We start from the raw sequence: 23,884 nt of genomic DNA, 5'->3' as shown, positions 1-23,884 counted from the left end.
GATCCACTTTGTCTCAATCGTTGCAGTGGCACACTGCTTACGTTAAGCTCGATGTCCCCCATGTCTCTTTCAGCAAGGCTGTTCTCTGGACTTTTAGCAACTCATTTCATATTCTGCTTAGAAAGGACTAAAAATGTCTATGCCTGCCTGAAGGTTATCATGGACAGTGTCAAGGAGTCATTTTCTTTGCTGTTTCCCTGTTTGCCAGTGATGAAACCACTCTGTGCTAAACCTCCTGAAAGAGCACACCTGGCTACTAAGAGCTGTTAAGTCTCACTGTTGCTTAGATGAAGCAGAACTGTGGATCTGAAGGGGCATTATTTCCCTTCACTGCTGCCTTAGTGAAATTGTGGAAGCAGTTAAACAGTTTCACCTGTGCTTCCTTGCAAGAAGGGAATTTTCCTTTGGCAAATAGATAAGTTCTTCCCTCTCATGTTGCTTTGGGGATGACATGCCTTAGCATTTCTTTAGTATATTCATTTCCACAGTAAACTCTGCCAATAATTTGAAGACCAAATAATATATTTAAACAAAAGGGACTCTTGAAAGTCTTTCTTTTGAAGGGGTTTGGAATATGTTTGCAATTAGCTGTAAGCCCCTGAAAGAATTTCTGTAACTGCCTCTTCTTTATGTAAGAAGTACAGTTCTCTTCAATTCAGTTCAATTCTCTAATCTTTTTCTTAGAGTGCTCTCATTTTCTTCTTAATTTCCATGAGTAACTGTGGCATATCTGATACTGTTTACAGATTCCTCTTCTTACCCAAGTGACTACTATTTGGCTAATTCTTACCTCATGATCCTTTTCAGATACTCATGCCCAGGTCGTCCTGCTTCAAAACCTGAAAAAGGCAAATTACAACATCCCAATCTCAGTGACAGATTCTGGAAAACCACCTCTGACTAACAACACAGAACTGAAATTACAAGTGTGTTCCTGCAAGAAATCCAGAATGGACTGCAGTGCAACTGATTCCCTTCATATCAGCATGACCCTGATCCTTCTTTCACTCTTCAGTTTATTTTGTAAGTCTTTTCCTTAATTGTAAGTAATGAAGTGTTATTTAGCTGCTTATCTGTGCACTCTATAAGAAAACTTACCAAGGGAGAAGTTAAATTCATACATTGATAGCATAATGCAGTAACTTTCTTTTTTCCCTGAGGAAGTAGCTACATTAAAATAGGAGGGGAGGGCTTTTTCACTCTCACAAAGTAGCAAAAAATGCCTGGTTGTCAAATTAAGAAATAGAAGCAATAATTCTAAGAATCAAAGTGAATTAAAGCTAGCATATGATAAACTAAGAAGTACCAGCTGTAGTAACAGATTTGTGAGACACTTTCTTTCATCTCTCCCCACTTGAATTCAATTCAAAATCAGAAACAGGAGATTAAAGGTGTTCTTGTAACAATAGCTATTCTGGGTCACCATGAAAATGAGTACTGCCTGCTTCGATCTATTCCTCTGTATGAAGTGCACAAGCAACTGGAACATAAGGAACTTACTCAAGATTCTGGCCTTAGAGACAGACAAAATTGATAATCAGAATTGCACATCTGGGTTGGGGGAGAGAGAGAACTGATGCATACAGAGGATGCTTCTGCTGCTTCTGAGAAAGCTTTCTAAAAGTCTTATGAAATTCCTAATCTGAATTAGAAGGTGATTAATAAAAAATAATAATAATAAAAAAGGAAATCGCAGAATAACTGCAAAGTAGAAATTCAAAGCTACAGAATTTTGACGTCTAACCTAGATATGTACCTGCCTTGCCCTGTGACGGTTTTCAGCAATTTTTTGATGTCTGTTAAAAAGGAATTACTGTATCCCCTATTGTAGTAAACTATTATTCAAGGATTATTACCATCATCTAATGTTAGCAGAATGCATTGCATGGTGAAATACTACCTGAGTCATAGTAAAAGGCCATATATTCTTGATGAGGTACAGCCTACCATGAGGCAGAGGTAGAGGTCAAGGCAGATATAGTTTACACATCTGAGGCTTGGTGTATGCTTGATAACACACAGTGTCAATTTTTTTTTTCTTATAACATATTACTTTTATCCCAAAAGGTTAGCATGAAGGTCATTGTGAGAGAATTAGAAGTAGCTGATGTTTGTGATGCTCTTTGAAGATGAAAAAGACTATATAAATGCTAAGTGCAAATTCCTGTTCTTTGTTCCAATCAGTGACATCTGAAGTATCTCCATTGGCTTTGCTTCAGTTGTTCTGAGTTTAGTCAACTGGAAACAAACGCAGACTTCAGCTGTTAGAAGTAATATGTTAGAAATATGTGACAGTACATGACACCATTGCATCAGTGATATAAATATGCAGCCCATTGATTCAAATATATTCTTGTTACCACTTCATAAATGTTGCTGAGGTTACACTAAGCATGACTTTCATCACTGGGCTAACATTTTTAGATATGATTTGTGCTTGAACTTTATTTACATTATTGCATCTGCTTAGAATATAATTGGGTGGAGAAAAGCATTTGCATTTGAAAGTATTCATGTTGACATTTTCTAGCCCCCAAAGAGGTCTGATCACTTTTCTTAGATTGAGTTATAAAAAGCAGTTCTAGGTGTTGGAAAATGCTTCTTGAGTTGATCTTCTGACTACAGATCTTCCCCAGCTGAACTGTGGGCGGAATATAGGCCCCTGGCATCTGAGCACTGCATGGTGCTCAGAATGACACAGGGATTCCCTCTCCTACTGTAAAAGATTAAGTAGCACTGAATAGTCTTAACAACGTGAAAAAATAAGACATGCCTCAAGCCTTTCTAGGCAAGTCTTATATTCCTTCAGAGTGCTGTAATAGTAAGTATTGAGAAAAAGAACTGTAATCTTAAGCAACAAGTGGAGTAAGAATGTGCACGTAATCTGCCAGCAGTTTGTTCAGCGTTACTTACTGGTACCAGTCTGTTCTCTGAGCAATAAAACCAAAACAAAGGGATATTGCAGGTGAGTTGAAGGGATGGGGAAGGATCTCCTCCTTGAGACTAAGGGTGTTTGTACACAGTTGTTGTAAGTGATAGCATGAATTCTCTAGCTAGGTTTCAGCATAGCCAGATGTAGTCTTCAGCACAGGACTGCATTGTTTTTCTTTGCCAACATTTGCTACTATTTAGTTGTGTATTTCACGTTCACCCAGTCATGCAGAGGGAGGGTAATACTCCACGTCTGTTACAGTTATCTATTCATGTTTGTGCAAAGCCAGCAACCATAACAAGCATTTTCCTTAGGTGCAGACGGAGACAGAGAGATGTGAAAGAATGGGGCCATGAGACAGTTTAAATAATGTGGTTCTGTATCTGAACTTCTATAAAATCATAGAATGTGCTGGTATCATTGCATTCCCAATTCATTTCTACACACAGTTCGTTTATAGCTGCGATTAGTTCCATTGCAATGTTTTGTCTAGTCCAAATATTTATCAGAGTAATCAAAGATTACGATGCCATAAAAACAAAGAGAACTTTAGTGCTTATTGAACAGATGAAATATCCCATTTCTAGTGGCAAGTTATGGGTTTAATTTTTGCAAAAGCCCTTACGAGGCTCACTTTGCTCCCAGTATTTATGTTTTATGAGGCTCTTGTTCCTAGGAGGTAAATCCTTCAGTCAAATGAACTTTGTTATTCATGCCAAAGTATTTCTTTTTGTATTTGACATCTGGTGTGAGGATAGATAGCCCTGTGAAAGAGCTGTTCATGGTAAAAATGCCCTGCATGAATTTCCTCCCTTTACAAAACATCTTGGTATTATCATTTAAATGGTACAATTATTATCTATACTTAGAATATGTGCCTCTTTTGTAAGTCATGGAAGAAGTCATATGTGGCAGATTTCTGAAGTAACTCAGCATAGAACTGAAGAGCCTGATTAAAACTGTAATGCATGCAAAAAGCAGCAGTCTCACCTATTCTGTAGCTGCCTACTGTGTTCAGGATATTGAGGGATAATGGTATACAGACTAGAGAGTTGCCCAGATATACTTATAACAAGAGAAATTTTAGGGGTTCTTGTCAATCAGAAGTAAGAAATGTGAGATAATTAAGTATATGGGCAGAACTGCAGCTTTTCCACAACAAAACAATAAGCTGTTTGGTGGAATTAAAAGATGCTGAATGAACAGTTGATTTCTAGGTCCTACTGCAGGCAACATAGAACCAATTTGTTCAGATATAACTTAGACTTTAGTAATTCAGATTGAGGAAGAAGAAGATATCAAAAACTAGATCTGGGTTCCTAGTCAGGGAGCAGGACTACAGAAATCATACTTGAGGAAGGGAAAAGCAGGAGAAAAAACGTGTGTTATGGGGCATGACTGGTGCTGAGCCTGAGATTGCCTATGTTGTTCCTTACTGCTCACTCATTTCCTCATATTTTCAACTGACACAGGTAAATTAGCTCTGTTCAGATTCAATGTAACCAAAGTGAGGGGCTCAAAAACACTAGAGGTACAGACAGTACCTCTGGAAGGCTCCCAGACATTTTCAACAAGAGAATATCTACAAATTTCCTAATGATGAGAGGGAGAGAAAGCAGGCCCCTTACTGCAACCTACAAAGTGGTAGCTGACATTTAATTTAGGTTTGAATGAAAAATACCTAAAAGGGAGAATAGCAGTCCCTGCAAATTTTGCTCAGTTCTCATCAATTTAAAAACAAATGACTGTTAAGTGTATGTTTTACATTTAACAGCAATCTCATCACAAGATATATTGAGATTGGTAAAGCTGTTCTTTTTCTACACTGGGAATGATGTGTCAGAGAAAGTTTCTGTGAAAAATTCGGTTAGAACAAGTCAAGTCAAAGACATAGATTAAAGAACTTTTAGGATTTGAGTTAGTTACGCACAAGTGATGAGGAAAACATGACAAGTTAAAAAGGTAAAATATCAAAAACAAATCTGTGTATAATGTCATAATGAGCTCAGCAACAAAAACCCTATGGAAATCTGCAAAAGAACTACTCTAGCTGGCAGGATTAGGCTTCATATCAATGACAAAATATTTATATTATTATTTAAGGGACTGTTTGAATTCTGGAATTTTAATTTGACAATAATTATTTCACTTAATTGGCTAATCATAGAATGATAATTGCATTTCATATTTCCTTTTATATTTTACAAACATAAAAGATGAAGTTAGATTCAAATTTATTGAAACAAGGTACTGAAATAAGATTCAAAAACACAGCAGTCATGTCTTGAACAAGGAGACTTTGGAGCATTCATTAGTAGGTCAGTCACAGCAGAAATAATATTTTACTTAGTCTATTTATTTTTCTCACAAGGAAATTTAAACACTTCATGTTAAAAAAAAAAGCGATATCAGTAGTTGACAGTCAACTAAGATAAGGTTGTTTTTTTTTGTGTGTGTGTATGTGGTTTTTGTTTGGTTTGGTTCATGGTTGTTTTTTTTGTTGTTGTTGTTAACCTGGCCAATTGACTTGAACCTACTAAGCAAAATACTTACTATGAACAGAAAGTAAGGTGAGAGGCTGGAGGGGAAATAGTGCTATGAAGACTTTTAATGAGCTGGAAGTCTCTACATTGGAATTAATTTGTTAAACTGAGAATGAAAGGCCTCAGGTGTGTTGAAAAACAGAGACTTGGACAGATGTCAGTACTGTGATTGCAAAGAAGCCTTAAAGACAATCTTGAATTTAACTTCTATTAATTACATTCACTTTTCCAATTTTAATGCCCCTCCTCCCCTACCGTAATATTTTTCTGGTTTGAGGCATGCAGCTACAGTATCAATAGACAATGTTTTATTTTTTTTCCTCGTAAATTACATGTTTGGTATTAAACCATTAGAAAAATTTAAATGACATTAGCTGACAGATTTGAATTGTCCTGAACATGGACAGACAGATTTAAAGCGTTATTGTTCACTCAGTTCATTTTCCAAAGCAAAGGAAGCATCTGTATCTCTAGTACATTCTGTGTTATTTATGCAGGAACATCAAATGTCTGAAGACTGAAGCAATACATTCTTGAATGGCATGAGATTAAGACAGATCACAGAAAGTTTCAAATGGAAAAGACCTTTAAGGTCATTGCTCTTTCTGTTCACAAGTACAGTTTGGTTACCCACAGATTCAGTTTTCAGTCTTTTCTGTGAATGGCTTGGCTGAGTCTTAGACAATTGTGTAATTAAGTTTTTCAGGGCTCAACTAGTATTTATTTTTGTAGGATTTTTGTTCCCTTCTACCCCCCCCGCCCCCCCCCCCCCCCCCCAAAAAAAAAAAAAAAAAAAAAAAATCCTGTTCTAAAGAGGAAGCTTCAGAGGAGCTTGTTACAAAAGGTGACTTTGCTAAAAACAATATATACATGTAAATTTTTTTATATTTATCCTGAACCTTTTAGGTTGCTTTAGCATATTTTAATCTTCTTTAGCATTTTTCTACTTTTCAGAGCAGTGATAATTAAAACAAAACAAAAATTTAACTAGTACAACTAGGAAATTTTGCTGAAGAAACTTTCCCATTTCTGAGAAGCAAAATATTCTTATATTGGCCAGAATTTCAAAAACCAGGGAGAGTTTTGCTGTAAAAGTTATTTGTTTGCACAAGTCTAATTAAAGTTCTTTTCTTCCATTAGAGTACATACCATGTGGGTATATAACGTGGTACCTAAATGACAATACCCAAGTAACTGGAAATACTGACAATCAGTGAGTTCCAGAGGTATAGATCTCAATTCCTAAAACTAGTAACACCAGCAATTCCCTCTATTACTTTAATACTTACTATCTTCGTTACAGGTGCTTTTTTCGTATTAACATCGTTATTGTTACTGCTAGATTATCAGTGAATAGAGACACATTCGTGAATATGTGTAAGAGAAAAATACCTTTTTTTTTTTTTTTTTTTTTGGTCTCTTTAGATACTTTGCCTGATTACATTCTAGTAAGGGAAGGATAGTTTAAGGGTTAAGGGATCATAGTCAAATCGAGATTGTCATGATGTGAGTTTCACTTGTACCACAGACATCTGTGTCAAGTCTTCTATTTTCTGTGTAGGTGTACTCAGTTCTGCAACCTGTTGTGCAGTTGGCTTTGGGAGCCCACCTAAAGTAAACGGGGCTTGAAATAACACAGAAGTCCATATGCACATACATAATTGTACAGAGGATGTTATACCTAGTCATATACATGACAAGTAGAAATACCCTCAAATTATACATAAACATATTTAAAATGTACTTAATTATGTTAAGTTTTATTGAGTTAATTAGGTAAGAAGTGACAGGTTTTGTACGTTTTAAACCATTCAAACATGTTCCAGAAATATACCAATTGAAAAAACACTACAGTTTAGAAGATGTGTGATTGTGATGTAAAAAAATAAAAAAGCAAATACAGCTAGTTCCTTTAAATCTGTAATATCATTCCTGACAGTTATTCTGTAGATATGCAATGAAAATTTAAAGAGACTGGTTTGATAGACCATTTAGTGGTATGAATTCAAAGGAACATTTATGTTTTCGTTTTCTGAACAGAAACCGTAGATTTATAATATTTTGTATTTCTGAGTGACCACTTAAAGTCAGCAAAATACATAACTTAGCATTAATTATCTGAATTGTTCTGGGGTGGACTGTGACTAAAAACTAGAACTGAACTGGTTACCACTTATTTTTTTCTGTCAATAATGGCTACTACACACAATGGGATTTTTTTTTTTCTTTTAAGTGTCTACTTCCTTGGATATTTCCCCACTCTGTGACATCCCAACACCTCAGAATATGCTCTTTATGCTGACAGCTTGATGTTCAGTTTTAAATGTGATATGTGATATTGAAACTGAATAGAAAGATTAGATTGGGCCTGAAGGTTAGATGATGTTACTTTTGCTTCTCTGCTAGACAGTTGATGATACTTAAGTCCTTTTAAATGCTATTGATATCTGGAATATTGCAAACCTACATTGTAAGACCCTTCTTTACCTATACACCTAGTGTGTATAGGTAATTGGTTAGTATTCATGCCACTCATGCTTATAGTTCCTCTTTAAATATATATATATATATTTTGAAGTCTGGTCCAAAGCCAAATTTGGCAATTTTCTGTTGATCTCTCCTCTTCCATGTCTGCTAAACATATTATACATGCTTATTTTTGCTAAAAAGGAGGATTTTTTAGTTGATTCTTTTAGTAATTATAAGTAAGTTGGGATTAGTGTACATCTAGAGATCTGAGAAATAACATTGCTGAAATAAACATCTGGAGAGGCTGTCCAGGAAAAGTGATGGACTACAAAATGGGGGGTGTTTAATAAAAGGTTAGATGTGGTACTTAGGGACATGGTTAAGTGGGTAATACTGGTGGTAGGGGGATGGTTGGACCAGATGATCTTGGAAGTCTTTTCCAACCCTTATGATTCTACGAATTTATTTATGCATATATTCTACTTACTGATAACTATTAGTAAACTAACCTATGGAAGTTGAGACCTGACTGCTTAAAGTTATACTGTGCTTTAAAAGGCTGTTTTTTTTATATATTTTTTATGCATTAATGAGAAATTAGATTTGTTCAATGCTACTGTTTCAAAACTGTACCTATTAATTTCACTTTCTGAATATTTCCAGTTGTTCAGCTAAGTTTATCAGATTACAGCATTGGAAAATGCATTTCCAGACTGCAGGTAATCACCTCTGCAATTGTTTTGTTTTGAACGAATTGGAAAAGAAAGGGAGAATTTATTTAGTGTTGGTCAAATGAAGGTGACATTGCTCTGGCAAAGTATCAACTAAAATCTGTAACAATGTCAAATATAAAATAAAATATCTACACTATTAGCTGCTTTACCAGAGAAATTACATCACCCCCAGTAAGATATGTCAAATCTGTAGTACATGTAAATATGAGTTGTATTACATAAACATAGTACCGCACTGGGTAATATATGCTTCTGAATTTCAAAGTCTTTTAGTTGCTGAACTTTTGCCTTAGTATTACCTACATGCATGTACATTTTGCACATCACAAGAACAGCCCAATAGGGTGCGTATATGTAGGTACAAGACAAGTAGGAGAAGCAGAAACAAGGATTCAGCAGTGAGCAAGGCCAGTGCAAGAAGTTAGAAGAGTGCGTTGGTGTATATCAGCACTGTTCCAGATCTGCCAGTATAGTTTTATAATAAATGAGTTAGCAGTGTGCGAGAGACTCGGAAATATCATCTGCTGGTGTCGAACAGATACCCTTTGAAAACGACTTCAGCCTGAGCAACCTATTCCCCTGTGCAAGCTGATTAGTTTGGATTGGCATGTTTCTCCCCAGTCTTGCCAATTTTGGCCAATTGCTTAGCACATGCCGACATTTTAGCTCCCGAAGTTAAATATTGACATTGATATATGAGTGCCTACTGGAGCTTTGAGTAGAATTATAAGACACTCATTTCACATACACAGTACTAATGCATACTGTGTTTTTCCTATCATTAAGAATTTTGGAATCATCTCCTCATATATAATTTGTTTCCCATTTATGTGATGTTATAAGCTGCAAATTTTAAGGATAAATTCACTTACTTCTCTCTTCTTTATAAACCTTTTTTACAATGTTATTACTGTTCAATGAGTTCATGCATTTGCTCTAGCCACAAGCATACCTACTGCTACTCCTGATACTAAAAATTGATTTTTTAGCTGCTGGAATAAGGTTGTGTGTTATCTGTCTGGAGACAGCCGTTTCAGCCTTTCAAATTCAGTGAGAGTTGCAATGAAAAGATTCCCTTCTTCCTTCAGAAGACAATTCCAGGACAGTCAAAACTAGTGACCACTAAAATTTGGCACACAACCCAAAACATAGCCAGTGCATTGGACCACTGAAGAGGTTACAGGTGAACATACACAGTTATTATCTAAAAAGTGTGTGTATATATATATATATACATATATATGTATAACATAGTTATTAAATTACTATTTTTACAGAAATGTACAAGATATAATTTATAGGCAAGTGGTGCAAACACTATGATACTTCTGGTGTTTAAAACTACCCACAACAAATCAACCAGTGATGTACATGAAAACAATTAAAATTTTTCTAAGTTCTACAAGAAGGCTATATTAATAACTGTGTATCTAATTAATGCTCTTTTATAGATGCTAAAGCCAGGAAAAAGGTACCTGAATGTTGATTAACTGTCTAATCAAAAACATGGTTCTGATCTCTTCTTCCATTTTCCCATTACTCCTTTAACATTACCAAGGTTTTGATAAAGTCCATGATGTAATGAAGACTTTAAATTATGCAGAGATTAATGTAATATTTCTGATGAGAGGGTAATTGAAGGAAATCTAAGGAAATGGAGCATGCCTGAGTTGAACTCCAGACTTCAACTGTGTTAACTCTCTTCACTATGTTAAATGAGAATTACAGGATGAATACATCTTGGGTAAAGTTCACTCCTGTACAGAGGGTCAGCATGAAACCTAAATGCCTTTAATTTTTATAAGGTTTAAACTGCCATTTAAGACACAGGATCTGTAACAGTGGGGAAAGAAGGGAGCATGTCTGGTCTCATAAGGTACACATCTTTCAAAGGCTTTGGATTAATCAAGTTATTACTGTTTCTTTAAAATAAGCAGGGGTTTGGGTCACTAATTTACAAACATGTTCAGAGAAAGCTAAGGCTGCAATGTAGAAAGGTAAAGTGTTTGGAAATCACAAATACTTTTCTGAGCTAAGTAGAAGTAATTTGGCAAGTGAGGTTGTTTACTGGCTGATTAGGAGGGTTCTGATGGACCATGGGCTCTCCAGATCCTGAACCATGGTAAACAAGGTTACATGCTAAAGGCTGTCTTTTTTTTTTTTTTTTTTTTTCTAAGATGGGGCATTATGCATTCATGGTTTTAAAGAGTTATGTGCATTTTTTTCTCCATTGTCTTTTATCATATGAATCAGAGTAGGGAATAAACAGTAAATTAGTCCACCGTGAAGTAGACAGGTGGCTGCGGTCATTGAAGAAATCGATATTATAGATACTGTCTTTATTAGCCGGCTTGCTCCTTTTTTGAAGCAATTCAAGTGTCTGAAACCACGATACCTAGATGATGATTCAGATATCAGTCCTGTAGAGTCTTCTGCTACCTACTTCAAACCTTTTGACTTTCCAATCAACTTTAGTGGGAGTAGAAAGGGGATTTTGTTCCATCTTAAGTAACTACATTATGAACCTAAACTGCATACTTAGACCTATATTCCTATAGCATTATTACACTCCATCCAGATAAACACTTCCAGTTTTCATTTCTTGACCAAGAAAAGCAAAAATGATCCTCCAAAGTACTAATGCCAACCAACATCATCCATTTACAATAACGAGCCCTGAATTCTTATCTGAGACAAATTAACCATATTAGTAACAATTCAGACAGCAAGCACATAAGAACAATGCTGTAAAGTTCACTTACCTCATATTTGACTGCTATCTTAAAAGGAATGTGGCTGAACATTTCTCTCAGGAATAGAAGAGCTAGAGCAGAGACCTGTGAGGTTAAAAATGGCGATGATAACATTGGAGACTGCACTGAGAGTGAGTTCTGGAGAAAATAAGTTCTATATAGTTACGCTAGCTTTCTGCTGCTTGTGCATTCCCCAGATACTCTAAAGCGAAGGGGTGAGACGTGGCTATTGGCAATAAAAGAACAACGATGTACACATCACCTTTGTGGCTTTCATACCTGCAGCTGTATACAGCAAAACAGTTGGAATCATGGATCATCATGTCCAACCTAGCAAACCATTAATCTACCTACTTGTAGTAGGTAGACAGAAAATCACATTTAAAACATGGTTTTAACACACGGTGTGTAATAATTGAGTGCTGAGATGAGCTAAAATATAGTGATGATTTTTACATCTAATACTACAAATATAAAATAATTACTAGGCATAATGGTAATTAATGTACAGATCTAAACCTGCCACGTACAGGCTTACCAGGACATTAGGTTCCTAAAAGAGCTAGTCAGCATGGGTCAGCAAATGTTCTTGCATGCATTTGCACATTTTATACTCACAATATTCCTTAAATAGTAAGAATTTGTTGCTGAACACAAACTGTAAATATAAAATGCATGAAAATCTGTCAAAACAAAACAAAACTAAAGTCAGTGGATAAACACTTGAAGCCTGACATCTTTAGGTTGGTTGTTTAGAGATGAGAATGCCCTAACACTTTGGCAGTCTGTGTGTATTTCTGGAACTTTCATTTGGTCCTTATTGGCAGAAGAAAGAAATAAAAGCAAACAAGAAAACTACAATTCCTCTATAGAAAACAATAATGCACAATAGCAATCCAGCTGGGAAAATAAAGACATTTTAAATACAAACCAGATACTTGATCAGATCTGCAGAGAATATATACTAGAGCAGTTCTGTGATTTCTATAGCTCTGCTTATATTCATCATTAAGGTTTCTGCACAATACTTTGGTCATTTTTGATTTCTGTAGATTTTGTTTTAAGGGCATTACTAGCCAGAGTGCATGTCCAATAACACACCTTATAAGATTATATCAGAATATTTTTAGAAAGTAAATTTTTATCGACAAACTTCGACATTAACCACAGAAACTAAAAGTTAGTCTAACTTCACCATTGGATGCAAGCAAAACAATATATATATATATATATTTTTATTCACCATTGTTTGCAATAGAAAGAACCAAAACAGATCTGGTCTTGAATAGTCTTACTGGAAGTACTGAAGTTGGTTAGCTACATAACTTTTATAGCCCCCTAATTTTGAATATTGGAGCTCTTTTAAAAGTCAGAAGCAAAGGATATGTACTATTCCTCCAATCAATGTTTAGAACAAATTATTTTAACACAACTTTAATTAAGGCTGGTGAAATGGCTGAGCTGGATTCTTATCACCCATTGCTAAATGTCAAGATTCTTGTAGATCTGTCAGAAGTAACACATGCTAAGGAGAAAGCTTTTTACAGATGCTTGCAGGGAGCTCCTCCTATTACATAAGAAAGCCTGGGAGGAAAAAAAAAGACAAAAAAAAAAGAGAAAAAACAAAAGCCCAAAAGGTTTCCTTGAAAACATGTCAATGAAAGTTGGTGTCATAGTGTATGAATATGAAAAAGTGGTCGTGTGGGGATGATCCATGAAAAGACATGCATTAGGGAAGAAGCAATGGAGTCACAGTAACAGAGGTGTTGTTGAAGTGGCAGAGTAGGAAAATACTCTGTACAGCAAAAGACTGTCAGGATATGAACTATAGTATCTTGATTTTGACAAGGGCTGTGAAAACATGTTACAAACCTGCTGAGGAGTGCCTGGGCAGGATATTTAGCTGTTTGAATGGCTAGAAACAGCCATTTGGGATGATGTGTGAAAGAATCCTCTAGATTAAGATGCAACCTAAATACACAGACCTAGAAAGAAGATTCTGTGACAAAAATGTTCTCCATTTTGTCTCACTTTTTAAGTTTGAATAAGAGGCAGAATGATACTGTTGTCCAGAGCGATCAAAAGAAGAACTGGAAGGGAGTGCTTTAGGGGAAAGATTTAAGAGTTAAGTTTTTAGCTGTGGAGAGCTGTCTGCTAAACATTGAAAAGGTAGAGGTCAATATTGTAGCCTAAATGGAAAAACAGGTAGGAAGAGTAAGATCTCAGAACTGCTGGCCCTGAAGCAATCGCTCAACATGTATGAATGGTAGCACAGAGAAAGGGAAGAAATTGAAGTGGGGAAAACAAAATTTCCACAGAAACCTGGAATGTAAAGAATAAGACAAAGATGTGCAGGAAAAGTGATTACAGACCTTGTAGGAAAATGACAGGAAGATGTAGTCACAGGAGCTGAGGGAAGCATCAGATTTCCAGGCATGTGATAGAATGTGTCAAAGACAGCTGATAGGTCAGATATGATAAGGTTGATAAGTGATTTCAGTAGAAGGAAAGTCAAAGCAGAAGCTGCAGTGCTTCAGGATGAAAGGGAGAAGGGAACTGGGGCAGTGTTTGGAGAGGCAAGTGGGGAAACAGGCAGGGAAAATCAAAAGCATGCTTACATTTGTGAGAAAAGCTAGCCTTCAACTAGTACAGTTAAAATAAATAAATAAATAAAAATATTCATAGTTAAAGCTGACCTAACTAGTTTTAATATATAGTTTACTCAGGAAAGGCAAGGTGCGTGATAAGGTAGTAACATTCATTGCATCTGTCAATATGATGTAAAATATACAAGCTTTTCTTCAGGTCTGCACATAAATCAACATATATTGCCCTTTATTTACAAGCTGTTGGTGAAGCAGTCACTAGCTGCTTGAATTTGTGTGATATTTATAAATTTTGTGCTGACAGATTCCTCTAAAGTTTCAGCCTATGGATTATACAGCAATTCAGTATAAGAGGTGCTGTTCATTCATCACATACCAGTGCCTGTCCCCAGCAAGGAGACCTCCAGGGACCTCCAAAAGATTCAGAGGAGCATTGCTGATTCAAAAGCTAGTATTATTTACTTTGAGTCAGGCTTGAACAAATGCCCTTAAATGATAATAAACTTTATTGTGACTTGGAAATACATTTTTTCAGATAGTTTGTGAAATCAGACTCCCAAACTTTTGCTTTTCACTATCCCAGGAGATCAAGTTGTTTATGAGAATTTAGTCCCAGCCAGTCCTTAATCCAAACATATCCAAACTCTGGCAGTCATGGTTACAAAATTCCTATAGAAGCCTAGAGCCTAATTTTGTGGTCAGACCTTTTCTTTAAAATGCATACTAAAAATCCCAATCCCAAGCAATTCCAGATTTTATCTTATTTGGAAATCTCAGTGGCACTTCTCACTTCAGTGAGCCCCATCCATCAGTTCCCTCTATGGATTCTCATACTTGTTTAATTTGCTTTACTGACCTTTGTTTAACAGAACTGAAGCCATGCTGCAGGGGAAGGGCAGGCTGTGGCGTGCTACCCAGGTGTCTGTCTTTCTGTACAGTCCATATGGACAGGCCCCTAGCTGGAGGAATTTAATATTGAAGTCAGTTAAAATAATACCAAAATAATAACAAGAAAAAAGCAGATAAAGTAAAAACAGCCTTATCAATAATTATATTAAACTTGAGTTGCCTTGAAGGAAAAGCAGATAATTAAAAACAAATAAAGAGCACAGACTAACGTATATTAATGACCGTGATGTTACTGCTTCTTCTGTTAGGTGTCTGTAATAGTAACAGAATTATATACTTCATCATTTAAGGGTACAAATGCAATATACATTAGACAAACATTTCCTGCCTTTGTGTCAGTTTTCATACACATGCTCAATAGCAGCTGTGTGTTTTGATGCCACAGTCACCTTGGCCCAGGTTACAGAGCCCTGCATCTCCATAAGGCCATTGCTACACTGTTGTGAGTTAATCACAGTGGGCAGCTCAGCACCACACAGCTGCTCACTCACTGCTGCTCCAGTGAGACACAGAAGAGACTGAGAAGGGTAAAAGCTAGAAAAATCATGGGCTGAGATGATGAGAGTTCAACAGGTAAAGCAAAAGCTGTGAGCACAAGCAAAGCGAATTCATTCACTGCTTCCTATCAGCAGGCAGATATTCCTGCTATTCCTTCCTATATATTCCTGATACATAGGAATATGTATATCCTATATAGATATTCCTGATATTCCTTCCTATCAGCCATTTCCAGGAAAGCAGGACTTAGCGCACATAATGGTTACCTGGGAGGGCAAAGGTCATAACACTGGATATCCTTCTCCCCATCTTTCCACCAGCTTTTATTGCGAAATGTGATGGCATAGGGTATGGAATATCCCTGTGGTCGGTTGGGGTTACGTGTGCTGGCGGTGTTCCTACCAACTTCTTGTGCACCCTAGAATACTAGCTGGCAGGGCAGCATGAGAAACAGAGAAGGCCTTCACACCGTGCAAACACTGTTCAGTAACTACAACATCGCTTTGTTATGAACTCTCTTTTGATCAAAAATCCAAAGCATACCACCATAAAAGCCTCTAAGAAGAAAGTGAAGTCCATCCCAGCCAAATCCAGTACAACCAGTAAACCAATACTGTAAGGTCAGAAATTGAATTCATTTGAGAGGGGCCAGACCAGCATCAGCCCACAAGCAAGCTCTAAACTGACCTCCAGATGACCTTAGCTATGTGTTTTGTTAATATCATTCTTATATGTTTTTTATTTAATGGTTGGACTTGATGATCTTAGAGAGCTTTTCCAACCTAAATGATTCTATGACTCTATTGCAAAGCCAAATATTCGCAACTCAGTACTGTCCTATTGATGCCAAGTGAAATTGGAGGAAAGCAACTCATTATCTACAACTGATAGATTAGCCCTTAATCTTTTTTTTTTTTTCTAAGCTTGTTTATTAGCTTCGTATTATCAGGGTACCCATCTAAAACAGGAAAAATCATTCGAGTTGTGCTACCTTCACTTAAAATAAATAAATAAATCGAAAGGTTAGGCAACAAAGATAAGATTTGCATTTCTGTAGCAACGTTAATAAACTATGCCAGCTCTTTTAGTCCCTGGTATATTCACAAATTAGAATGTTATTCTTAAAAAATATATTGTTTGTTTGCTCTTTACTAGTCAGCGTGCACACGCAAGGGAGGCTTACTGGCATTTTACTTGCACTTTTGCACCAACATAACTGAACGAGGTGTCAGATGGGTCCTGAATTAGGTCCTGACTCAAGATTTATGTTCAGGCCTCCACTCTACATCTTTCTGAAATGCCCTGCAAAGGTCTCTGAATGCTCCAAGTGACAATTTGGGATTTCTTCCTGGAGATTTCTGTCTTCACAAATAATTGTTTCTAAACCTGGATAATTCATAGTGAATTACTGATGAATGTGCCTCTACTCAATAAGTAATTTGGGGGGGGAGGGGGAAGGGAAGCTAAAAGGTACTGTGATCTGCATAGTAATAATCATACCCATTTCCCATCATTTAGGTCTGTAAGAACTCCTGACATTTGAAGCTGTCCTACCATGTTGCCGTGGCAACAAGAAAAAAGAAAACGTCAGATCTGAAGACTGCAGTTTACAGTTACTGTTCTTCACTACTAGGCCTCAGTTGCTCCAGATTCTGTTTAATTTGCAACCTCACAATCTGTCCAACTATACATTGGTGTTTGACAGCCTCTACCCTAACTTCCATTTATTAATGGACTCCTCTTGCAAGACGCAAGGTTTATGTGACTTTCCACTGAATGTTAAAAGACCATGACATCTAAACTTGACCTTCGGGGAGCAGAAAACAGATTGACTCCATTTTTTTCTAACTGTTGACTTGTTGCTATTCAACTGTTCAGAAAATATTTTGTCTGTGGGTTAGTATTTGTATATGTATGAGTGTATGTATATATATATATATTTATATGGAGAGAAGAGTTATAGGACTGGTTTAGCTTTTATAAAATATTCATCTGGACTGTGCAAGTGGCAAAGCAGAATAATACAGCCACAGATGAATTGTAGCTATTCTGTATGGCTAAACCTACTGTATTTGCTGTTTGTGGTGTAGCCAGAAGGAGAGAGCCTATTGCAAGCATATCAGTAAAAGAGCTTCATTGTTGACACCAAATTAAGCAGGCCCAAGGCTCTGCAGCAGCACTTCTTGTACCTCAGGTTCAGCAAACAGGAAATGCAAGTCCTCCTGGCTCATTTCTGATCTGGACTTCTTTCCTTATGCCCCATTTGAAATTTAAGATCACCCAGGAGCACAACCCTTAGACTCCCCTTGCAGCGGGAGCAGTGCCAGGAGGTGAGACAAGCTCAGATTTGTGAGACAGTGGGAAGTAGTCAGCTGCGACTGGCTCCGTGTGGGTCGCTATCGACAGCAGTGGGACATGCTGGGCCTGATTTTAAAGGGGGTAAAGTCAGCTTCCTTTACGTTCCTGCAGATAATTATTTGCTGGGGCAATTTACAAAATGTAAGTCTTTTGTCAGTTCTGCAGACACAGTTAAGTCAGTAGATGTCTGCATGAGAAGCTGATCAGAACAGCATAAGCAAGGTATTTCTCAGAAGCACTGGTCTCTCTCTCAGCCTCTGCGCAGCTGTCATCACACATACATGCGCAAGGAGGAAAACAGATACCTTATTATATAAATATATTCACTATATATATAGTTTTGAATATATATATATATATACATACATACACATGTACACACAGTTTCCAGTTAAGAGTAACAAGAGCATTTCTTTGTGTGCATAAACTTACCACACTTATTTGCAGACATGGGAAAAAAGGGTGTTCGTTACATAGGAATATGAATCCTTTTATATTCTGTGAGCATGTAAGGCTGAAAAAAAAAAGAAAAAAGAAAAAACCTAACTGTATGAAGATGATCATCTTGTCGATAAATTGTAAATGATCCATCAAAGCTCACACCAAATTTTTATAAATTTAACACAAAAAGTATACTAGTGACAGACTGTGGCTTTTATTAGAGCTTGCCAGTAACTAGGGTAAGGTAAGTGTCTTAGAATATTTTAATAAACTTGCTTATTTAAAGTTTAAACAAGAAAGCTTCCTTATGCAATAGAACTTTGCAGCTGCATTCTTTAGTTAGCATTTTTACAGTACTTATGAGTCATACTGTATGTTGTCTTTACTACAGTGAGATTATGAGCATATCTTCCACATCACATATATGTTTCAATAGTAAAGCTTTTTGGAAACATTAAAAACTCCAAACATACATTTAGTTTTCCATAATGCTACACTAGATATTAAATGTGTGTTGGTGGTTAAAAATTGCTGTACAATAGCTTTTCTCTGACTTCCTGTATTGTACCAAATATGACAACAGATTTTTGTTTTGTTTCTATTCAAAAGAAGTAATAACAATGGCAACAGAGGAAAAATTAGTTTGTGCCGTGAGTTTCCCTATCACTGTAAATTTATGGATAAGATACAAGCTGCCTTCAAACAAGAACCTGTTTTTCTCTTCCAGCTTAACTCCTGCAGTCCCGGCCAAGTGAAATCTCCCACTGACCTTGTTTCTCTTGCAGCACGCTCTCGGTGTTTCGCTTTCCACAGTGGTGCTTTGAGGTTAGTGGGTGTTTCTGTTGAGCAAGGAACTTCAGGAGTGGGCTGTTATGCAGCTGCAGGCATTTAAAAAGGAAGTGCCTGGTCTCAAACATTAACATGGACATGCTTCTAGTTCTCTTTCTCTGCCCATGCCTTGTAAAAATCATGTGCTGCTGCTTTATTGTCAGCAGTCATGTCTTATTAAAAAAAAAAAAAAAAAAAAAAAAAGGCAATGTTTTCAAAAGGAAAAAAATAAATAAATCAACAACTGACAACTGCCTAACACTACTGGATCTTCAGGATATGTGTTTAGTGACTTCGTCCAAGCGCACCCAAAGACGAACTGCACCCTCCACTTTTATCTACGAAAACTCTATCTTGAATAAAAGAAACGATAATATCCTCCCCCCAAAGTACTCTTTTTCTACTTGCTTTCTTCCTCTTTCTATCAAGCAAAACCCACCTCTGGAAAAGACACCCATTGCCATTAGTGTCATTTTTATCAAGTACCACATAAAGCTACCCTTTTCTAATTTACACCAAGGTTCACATAGCATTTGGTGGATCATTCCAAGGACATCCAAAACCAGGAACAAAGAAAAAATTCTTCTACCTGGAACTGCACTAACAATGGATAGACTCTTTCTACTAATTTGTGCCCAAGGACAATAAATCTTTCTTCTCAGATAATACTGCAACCTTTTGACATGTAGAGAAGTCAGTACAATGGCTGAAATGCTGAGTCAAGATGCGTCAAAGGCTTTAATCAACATTATCACTTTATCACTCCAACCAAATTAAAGTCACCCAGCCTTCACTGTGTATCTCTTTAGGCCACCGACTGAGCTAATCACTGGACTACCTAAGCACTCAAAGAGAAGATGAAGCTGCCATGTTAATGTTTCTCCACCGTACCTGAGAACCAACACTTTAATAAGTGACTGTGTCACGTTCTGTGGCATTATACAAATGAGGAACCACATGAGAATCTGAATTTTCTTACCTGAAAATAAGCTCAAAAAATGCTATTCATTATCTGAAACAAAGGAAAAATAACCTTTTTTTTTTTTAGTTTCTCACACTATTGTGAAAAAGCAGAGAGGTTGCAAAATTAGTTGGTGTTTTTTTTTTTTTCTTTTTAGTTAATTATGTTTAACATGTGTTCAGCCAAGCTTGCTGTTTTTATAATACAATGCTGATTTCTACCTAGCTATTTTGGTCACTACAATGTTTATTTCAGCCTATGTTTGCAGACATACAATGCTGTCTGGTGTCAGAAAGGCAGTGAACCTGATTTTTTTTTGGTTTTGAAACATCATAAAATGTCTTGTGCAAAAACCATTTCAATTTAAAAGAGTATCTGCTGTTAAAACACAAAGTGGGTATAACAATCAGCAAGAGGAGTTCATTAGCAAGGTAAAGGTGTCATTTGTGGTGTACTTGCTAATTGAACTCTGTCTGTACACCTCATGCTTGTGCTCACGATATGCATATGTGCATTTATTAATGTACATTTTGTTCAGTAACTGCAGGTCTGAAGATTAAAATGAAGGGAAGCCAGCTAAAATTTCCTACTGCTTAGCAAGGAAAATTAGGTAAGAGCGGAACACTGGCTAATACACTTTCTGAGCCCCATTCTCATCTTACTTACACTGGTGTAAATTAAAGAGCAACGCCATTAATAGTCTTGTTTGAGCTTCAGTTAGTTGTATTTAAATTACATTTTTAATTTAAACCTCTCCGCATATTGTTTTTACTGGTCTGCTGTGAACAGTAAAGCACAGATGACTCACTTCCTTCACCAACCACTTTAACATGTCTCTAAGGAACCAAGCATAATTTGGTTTAACCTTTATTTGAAGTGGCTGTGGCCTGTAGTCAAGTAATTTGTCCTGGTCTCCCGTGTAGTCATTTAAGTTAGGTATCACTGTAATACAATCCTCATTTATTAAATTGTGGACTTACAATCAGTTCATAGGAACCTATGTTAAATGTTTTGTCACTAGAAAAGGAAAGATGTTACAGTAACAACTTTCACATCATTGATCTTTCCTTTGCAAGACTTCTTGCTGAAACACTGAGAAAAATGCTGGGTTTTGTCTCAATAGTGCACTTAGCCGTTTGAGACACAGCAGAATTTTGTACACAAATAATTTTACACCTTATCTAAAAGCCAAGTTTCTTTCTGAATGGGTTTAATAATTACTCATATAATTAAAGTTAAAAAAGAAAAACAAAACAAAACAAAACATGATTAATCATGTTAAACAGAGTCATGTCAGCTTGAGAACAGCAAGTCTAGGACAAAACTCTGATCCTATCTTTCCTTTGTTGCATCTCTAGAGACTCAGTTGTCTGAGAGATATGCTGGCCAATGGTGACAAAATGAGAAATAACTAAAATAATAATAATTTTCTATTAACTCTGATCTATAATATTTAGAGTTAACAAGCAAAGTATTTCATTAGTAGTTATAACAGCTATTCTCTTTAGAGCAGATATAGCTGACTATTTAACTGTGTAAACCATATAACCCATTGACTACACTGTTTCACATCAAGATATGCTAGTTGGTTTATATTTGTCCAAATGAAATGCATACACTCATCCACTCTCCGTGGAAAGTTATTAGTTGCACAATTGCTATGTGTGTGTATATATGTAGATATATAGAGATATACACATACATATATAAATATATATATATATATACTATATGCAGATGGAGACTAATACAACATGGGGACTTGGAATAAGCAGTTTAATCCAATGATTCAAAGATGAGTTAAGAGACAGCTTGTGTTACGTACATGTATGCCAAACCAGTCTGATTACAAAAAAACAACAAACTCCACACACTGAAATCCAGGCTTATTCCAACTCTCATGTTGTATTTATGCTACCTGTAGCTGTCCCCTCTTAATAAAATTTATATCATTTGAAGATATCTATAATTATTTACCAACTCTCCCTTTTTTTTTTTTTCTTTTTTCTTGTCTACATATCAGCTGGTCATCAAAAGTGGAAAGGGAAGGGTTTAGAGCCAGAATTCTGCATTTCTCTGCTTTTGACAGGACAGATATTTAGGAAAGTTTCATTAACCCTTTGACCATTACACTCCTTCTCTGCATCAATAAGTGGCTGTATTTGATCATTTGGGGGTAGAAATTAATGTAAAGATAGACTATGTGTATGTACATGCATACACACACCACCCAGGACTGTAGAACAAGAGCAAGTCTGGTGAACTGATTGTGAATTCAGTACAAACAAGCTGTGTTGTTACTGCCATTTCAGACAGACACCGCCTGTAAAAACATATTTGCCCCATAACAATCTCTATCTCTCTCTGTTATCACCAAGATGTTTTTTATGAGTTCCTTTCTTTTTTTTTTTTTTTTAAAGCTCAAACAAGGAGAAAATATTTTGTTTGATTAAAAATAATAATAATAATTCAGCTACTTTTCCAGTTAATTGTTCCTTTGGGCCCTAGTTGCTGAATTGCTTGCTGTTTCTGAGGTGTAAATAAACGTTTTGATTTCTGACGTGGTTGCAAAGAAACTTGTAATTTATTTGTGAAATGCTCAAATAAAGGATGTATGGGCTTTTACCTTTTGTCTGGGCGTAGACCTTGCTGATGCAGTATAGCAGGAAAGGAAGACTACAAAACGACCATGTGACTGTCAAAGCACTGGAGCAGCCTGAGCTAAATACAAGAAGCTCCTACATTGCTCTAAGCAAAAGAGATGAATTATGGCCTTCATCATCATCATGCCATGTTTATAGAGTGAAAATCTGGAGGTCACAGATGTAATTGAAGTTTGACCATACAAGAAAGCAGTAGTAGATTATTCAGCATCTATTCAGCTAACAGTAACGCTTTGCGATCTGAAGCCACACTTTCATTACAAAGAGTCGCACTGAGTGAAATACAGGTCAGATGTCCCTAGTCTGAATTGTGTGCAGAAGCTTTAATGGATTTTTGTTGCACCTCCTTTCTGCTTCACCTGTTCACCTTCCCCACCTACTACCATCATTTCAGCTGACGTAGAAGAGATATCCAGAAAAGTGCACATAGTAACACTGAAACATGCTGAACAAATGTCAGTTGGCAAGAACCGCATTGGCAAGCTACAGAAAGGACGGCATTGCTGTCGTTCAGTAGTACTCACTGCTGTCATGGCTGATGACACGATGGCATTTAACAGTGAGTATTGCCATAGTCTGTAGTCATGTCTGATATGCTCCCTCCCCCTGCTTAAGTGCCGTGGCAGTATCATCATGCAGATATGAATGCAGATGTGGTCTACTTGTTGCCCTGTCCAACATTTAGTGCCCTTATGTCCTTCAAGCCTGTGCTGCTCTAGGACAGGTTGTCCCCAGAAGTTTGCACTGCTCTAATGTTCAGTACCAGGATCTTCAGGCTTTATTGATGAAGTTTATCCCTTTAACATGCATTCCTAATAGCAGGACTCGAGGTTTATAAGATGCTATTTTCTTTTTTGTCCAATCTCTATTTATGAGAGGTAAGGAAGCTGGGTGCTTTGTGTGCTTTTTCCTGTGCTGCCAGCTTCTCCCAGTCATTGCAAAAGTTTCCAGCAGGTGACGTAATAAATAGTAGACCAGAACCAAGGCCAGAATAAAGAACTTAAAGCTAGGCAGAATTAAAATATTACAGGGAATTTGCATCACAGCACTATGACAGTATTGCCTTTTTGCCAGGAAATTATTTTTCCTGCACATAGCCTGAGATTGTTGGATTTCTGAAAATCATGTGAGTTGATTTTTATTTTTTTTTGAATAGTTTTCTAGAAAGTTACCTGAAGTGACAAAGAAG

At 36.6% G+C, this 23,884-nt stretch overlaps 1 protein-coding gene and 1 long non-coding RNA gene across 5 annotated transcripts in view; one reads left to right on the top strand and one right to left on the bottom strand.

Annotated features, from left to right (window-relative positions):
* Nucleotides 1-15,166, bottom strand: part of LOC137861673 (uncharacterized) — a 48,130-nt gene extending 32,964 nt beyond the window's left edge. For both annotated transcript variants that reach the window (XR_011099778.1, XR_011099779.1), the window contains exons 1-2: nucleotides 14,894-15,166; nucleotides 11,441-11,515 (exon numbers count right to left, since the gene is read on the bottom strand). This is a non-coding gene — a long non-coding RNA (uncharacterized lncRNA). The remainder of the gene's footprint in view (nucleotides 1-11,440; nucleotides 11,516-14,893) is intronic.
* CDH13 (cadherin 13) overlaps nucleotides 1-22,657 on the top strand; it is a 479,864-nt gene extending 457,207 nt beyond the window's left edge. For 2 of the 3 annotated variants that reach the window (XM_068693026.1, XM_068693027.1), the window contains 2 exons: nucleotides 808-1,023; nucleotides 16,963-22,657. In XM_068693026.1, the coding sequence (XP_068549127.1) occupies nucleotides 808-1,023; nucleotides 16,963-16,970 (224 nt within the window). In that variant the 3' untranslated portion in view covers nucleotides 16,971-22,657. Of the gene's footprint in view, nucleotides 1-807; nucleotides 14,155-16,962 lie in introns of those variants that run through there. The other variant, XM_068693025.1, reaches the window with a different exon arrangement.
* Nucleotides 22,658-23,884: the final 1,227 nt, after the last annotated feature.

This window comes from Anas acuta, chromosome 10 (genome assembly GCF_963932015.1).
Source record: "Anas acuta chromosome 10, bAnaAcu1.1, whole genome shotgun sequence".
Lineage (NCBI taxonomy): Eukaryota > Metazoa > Chordata > Aves > Anseriformes > Anatidae > Anas > Anas acuta.
This window is presented reverse-complemented; position numbering and strand designations above follow the sequence as displayed.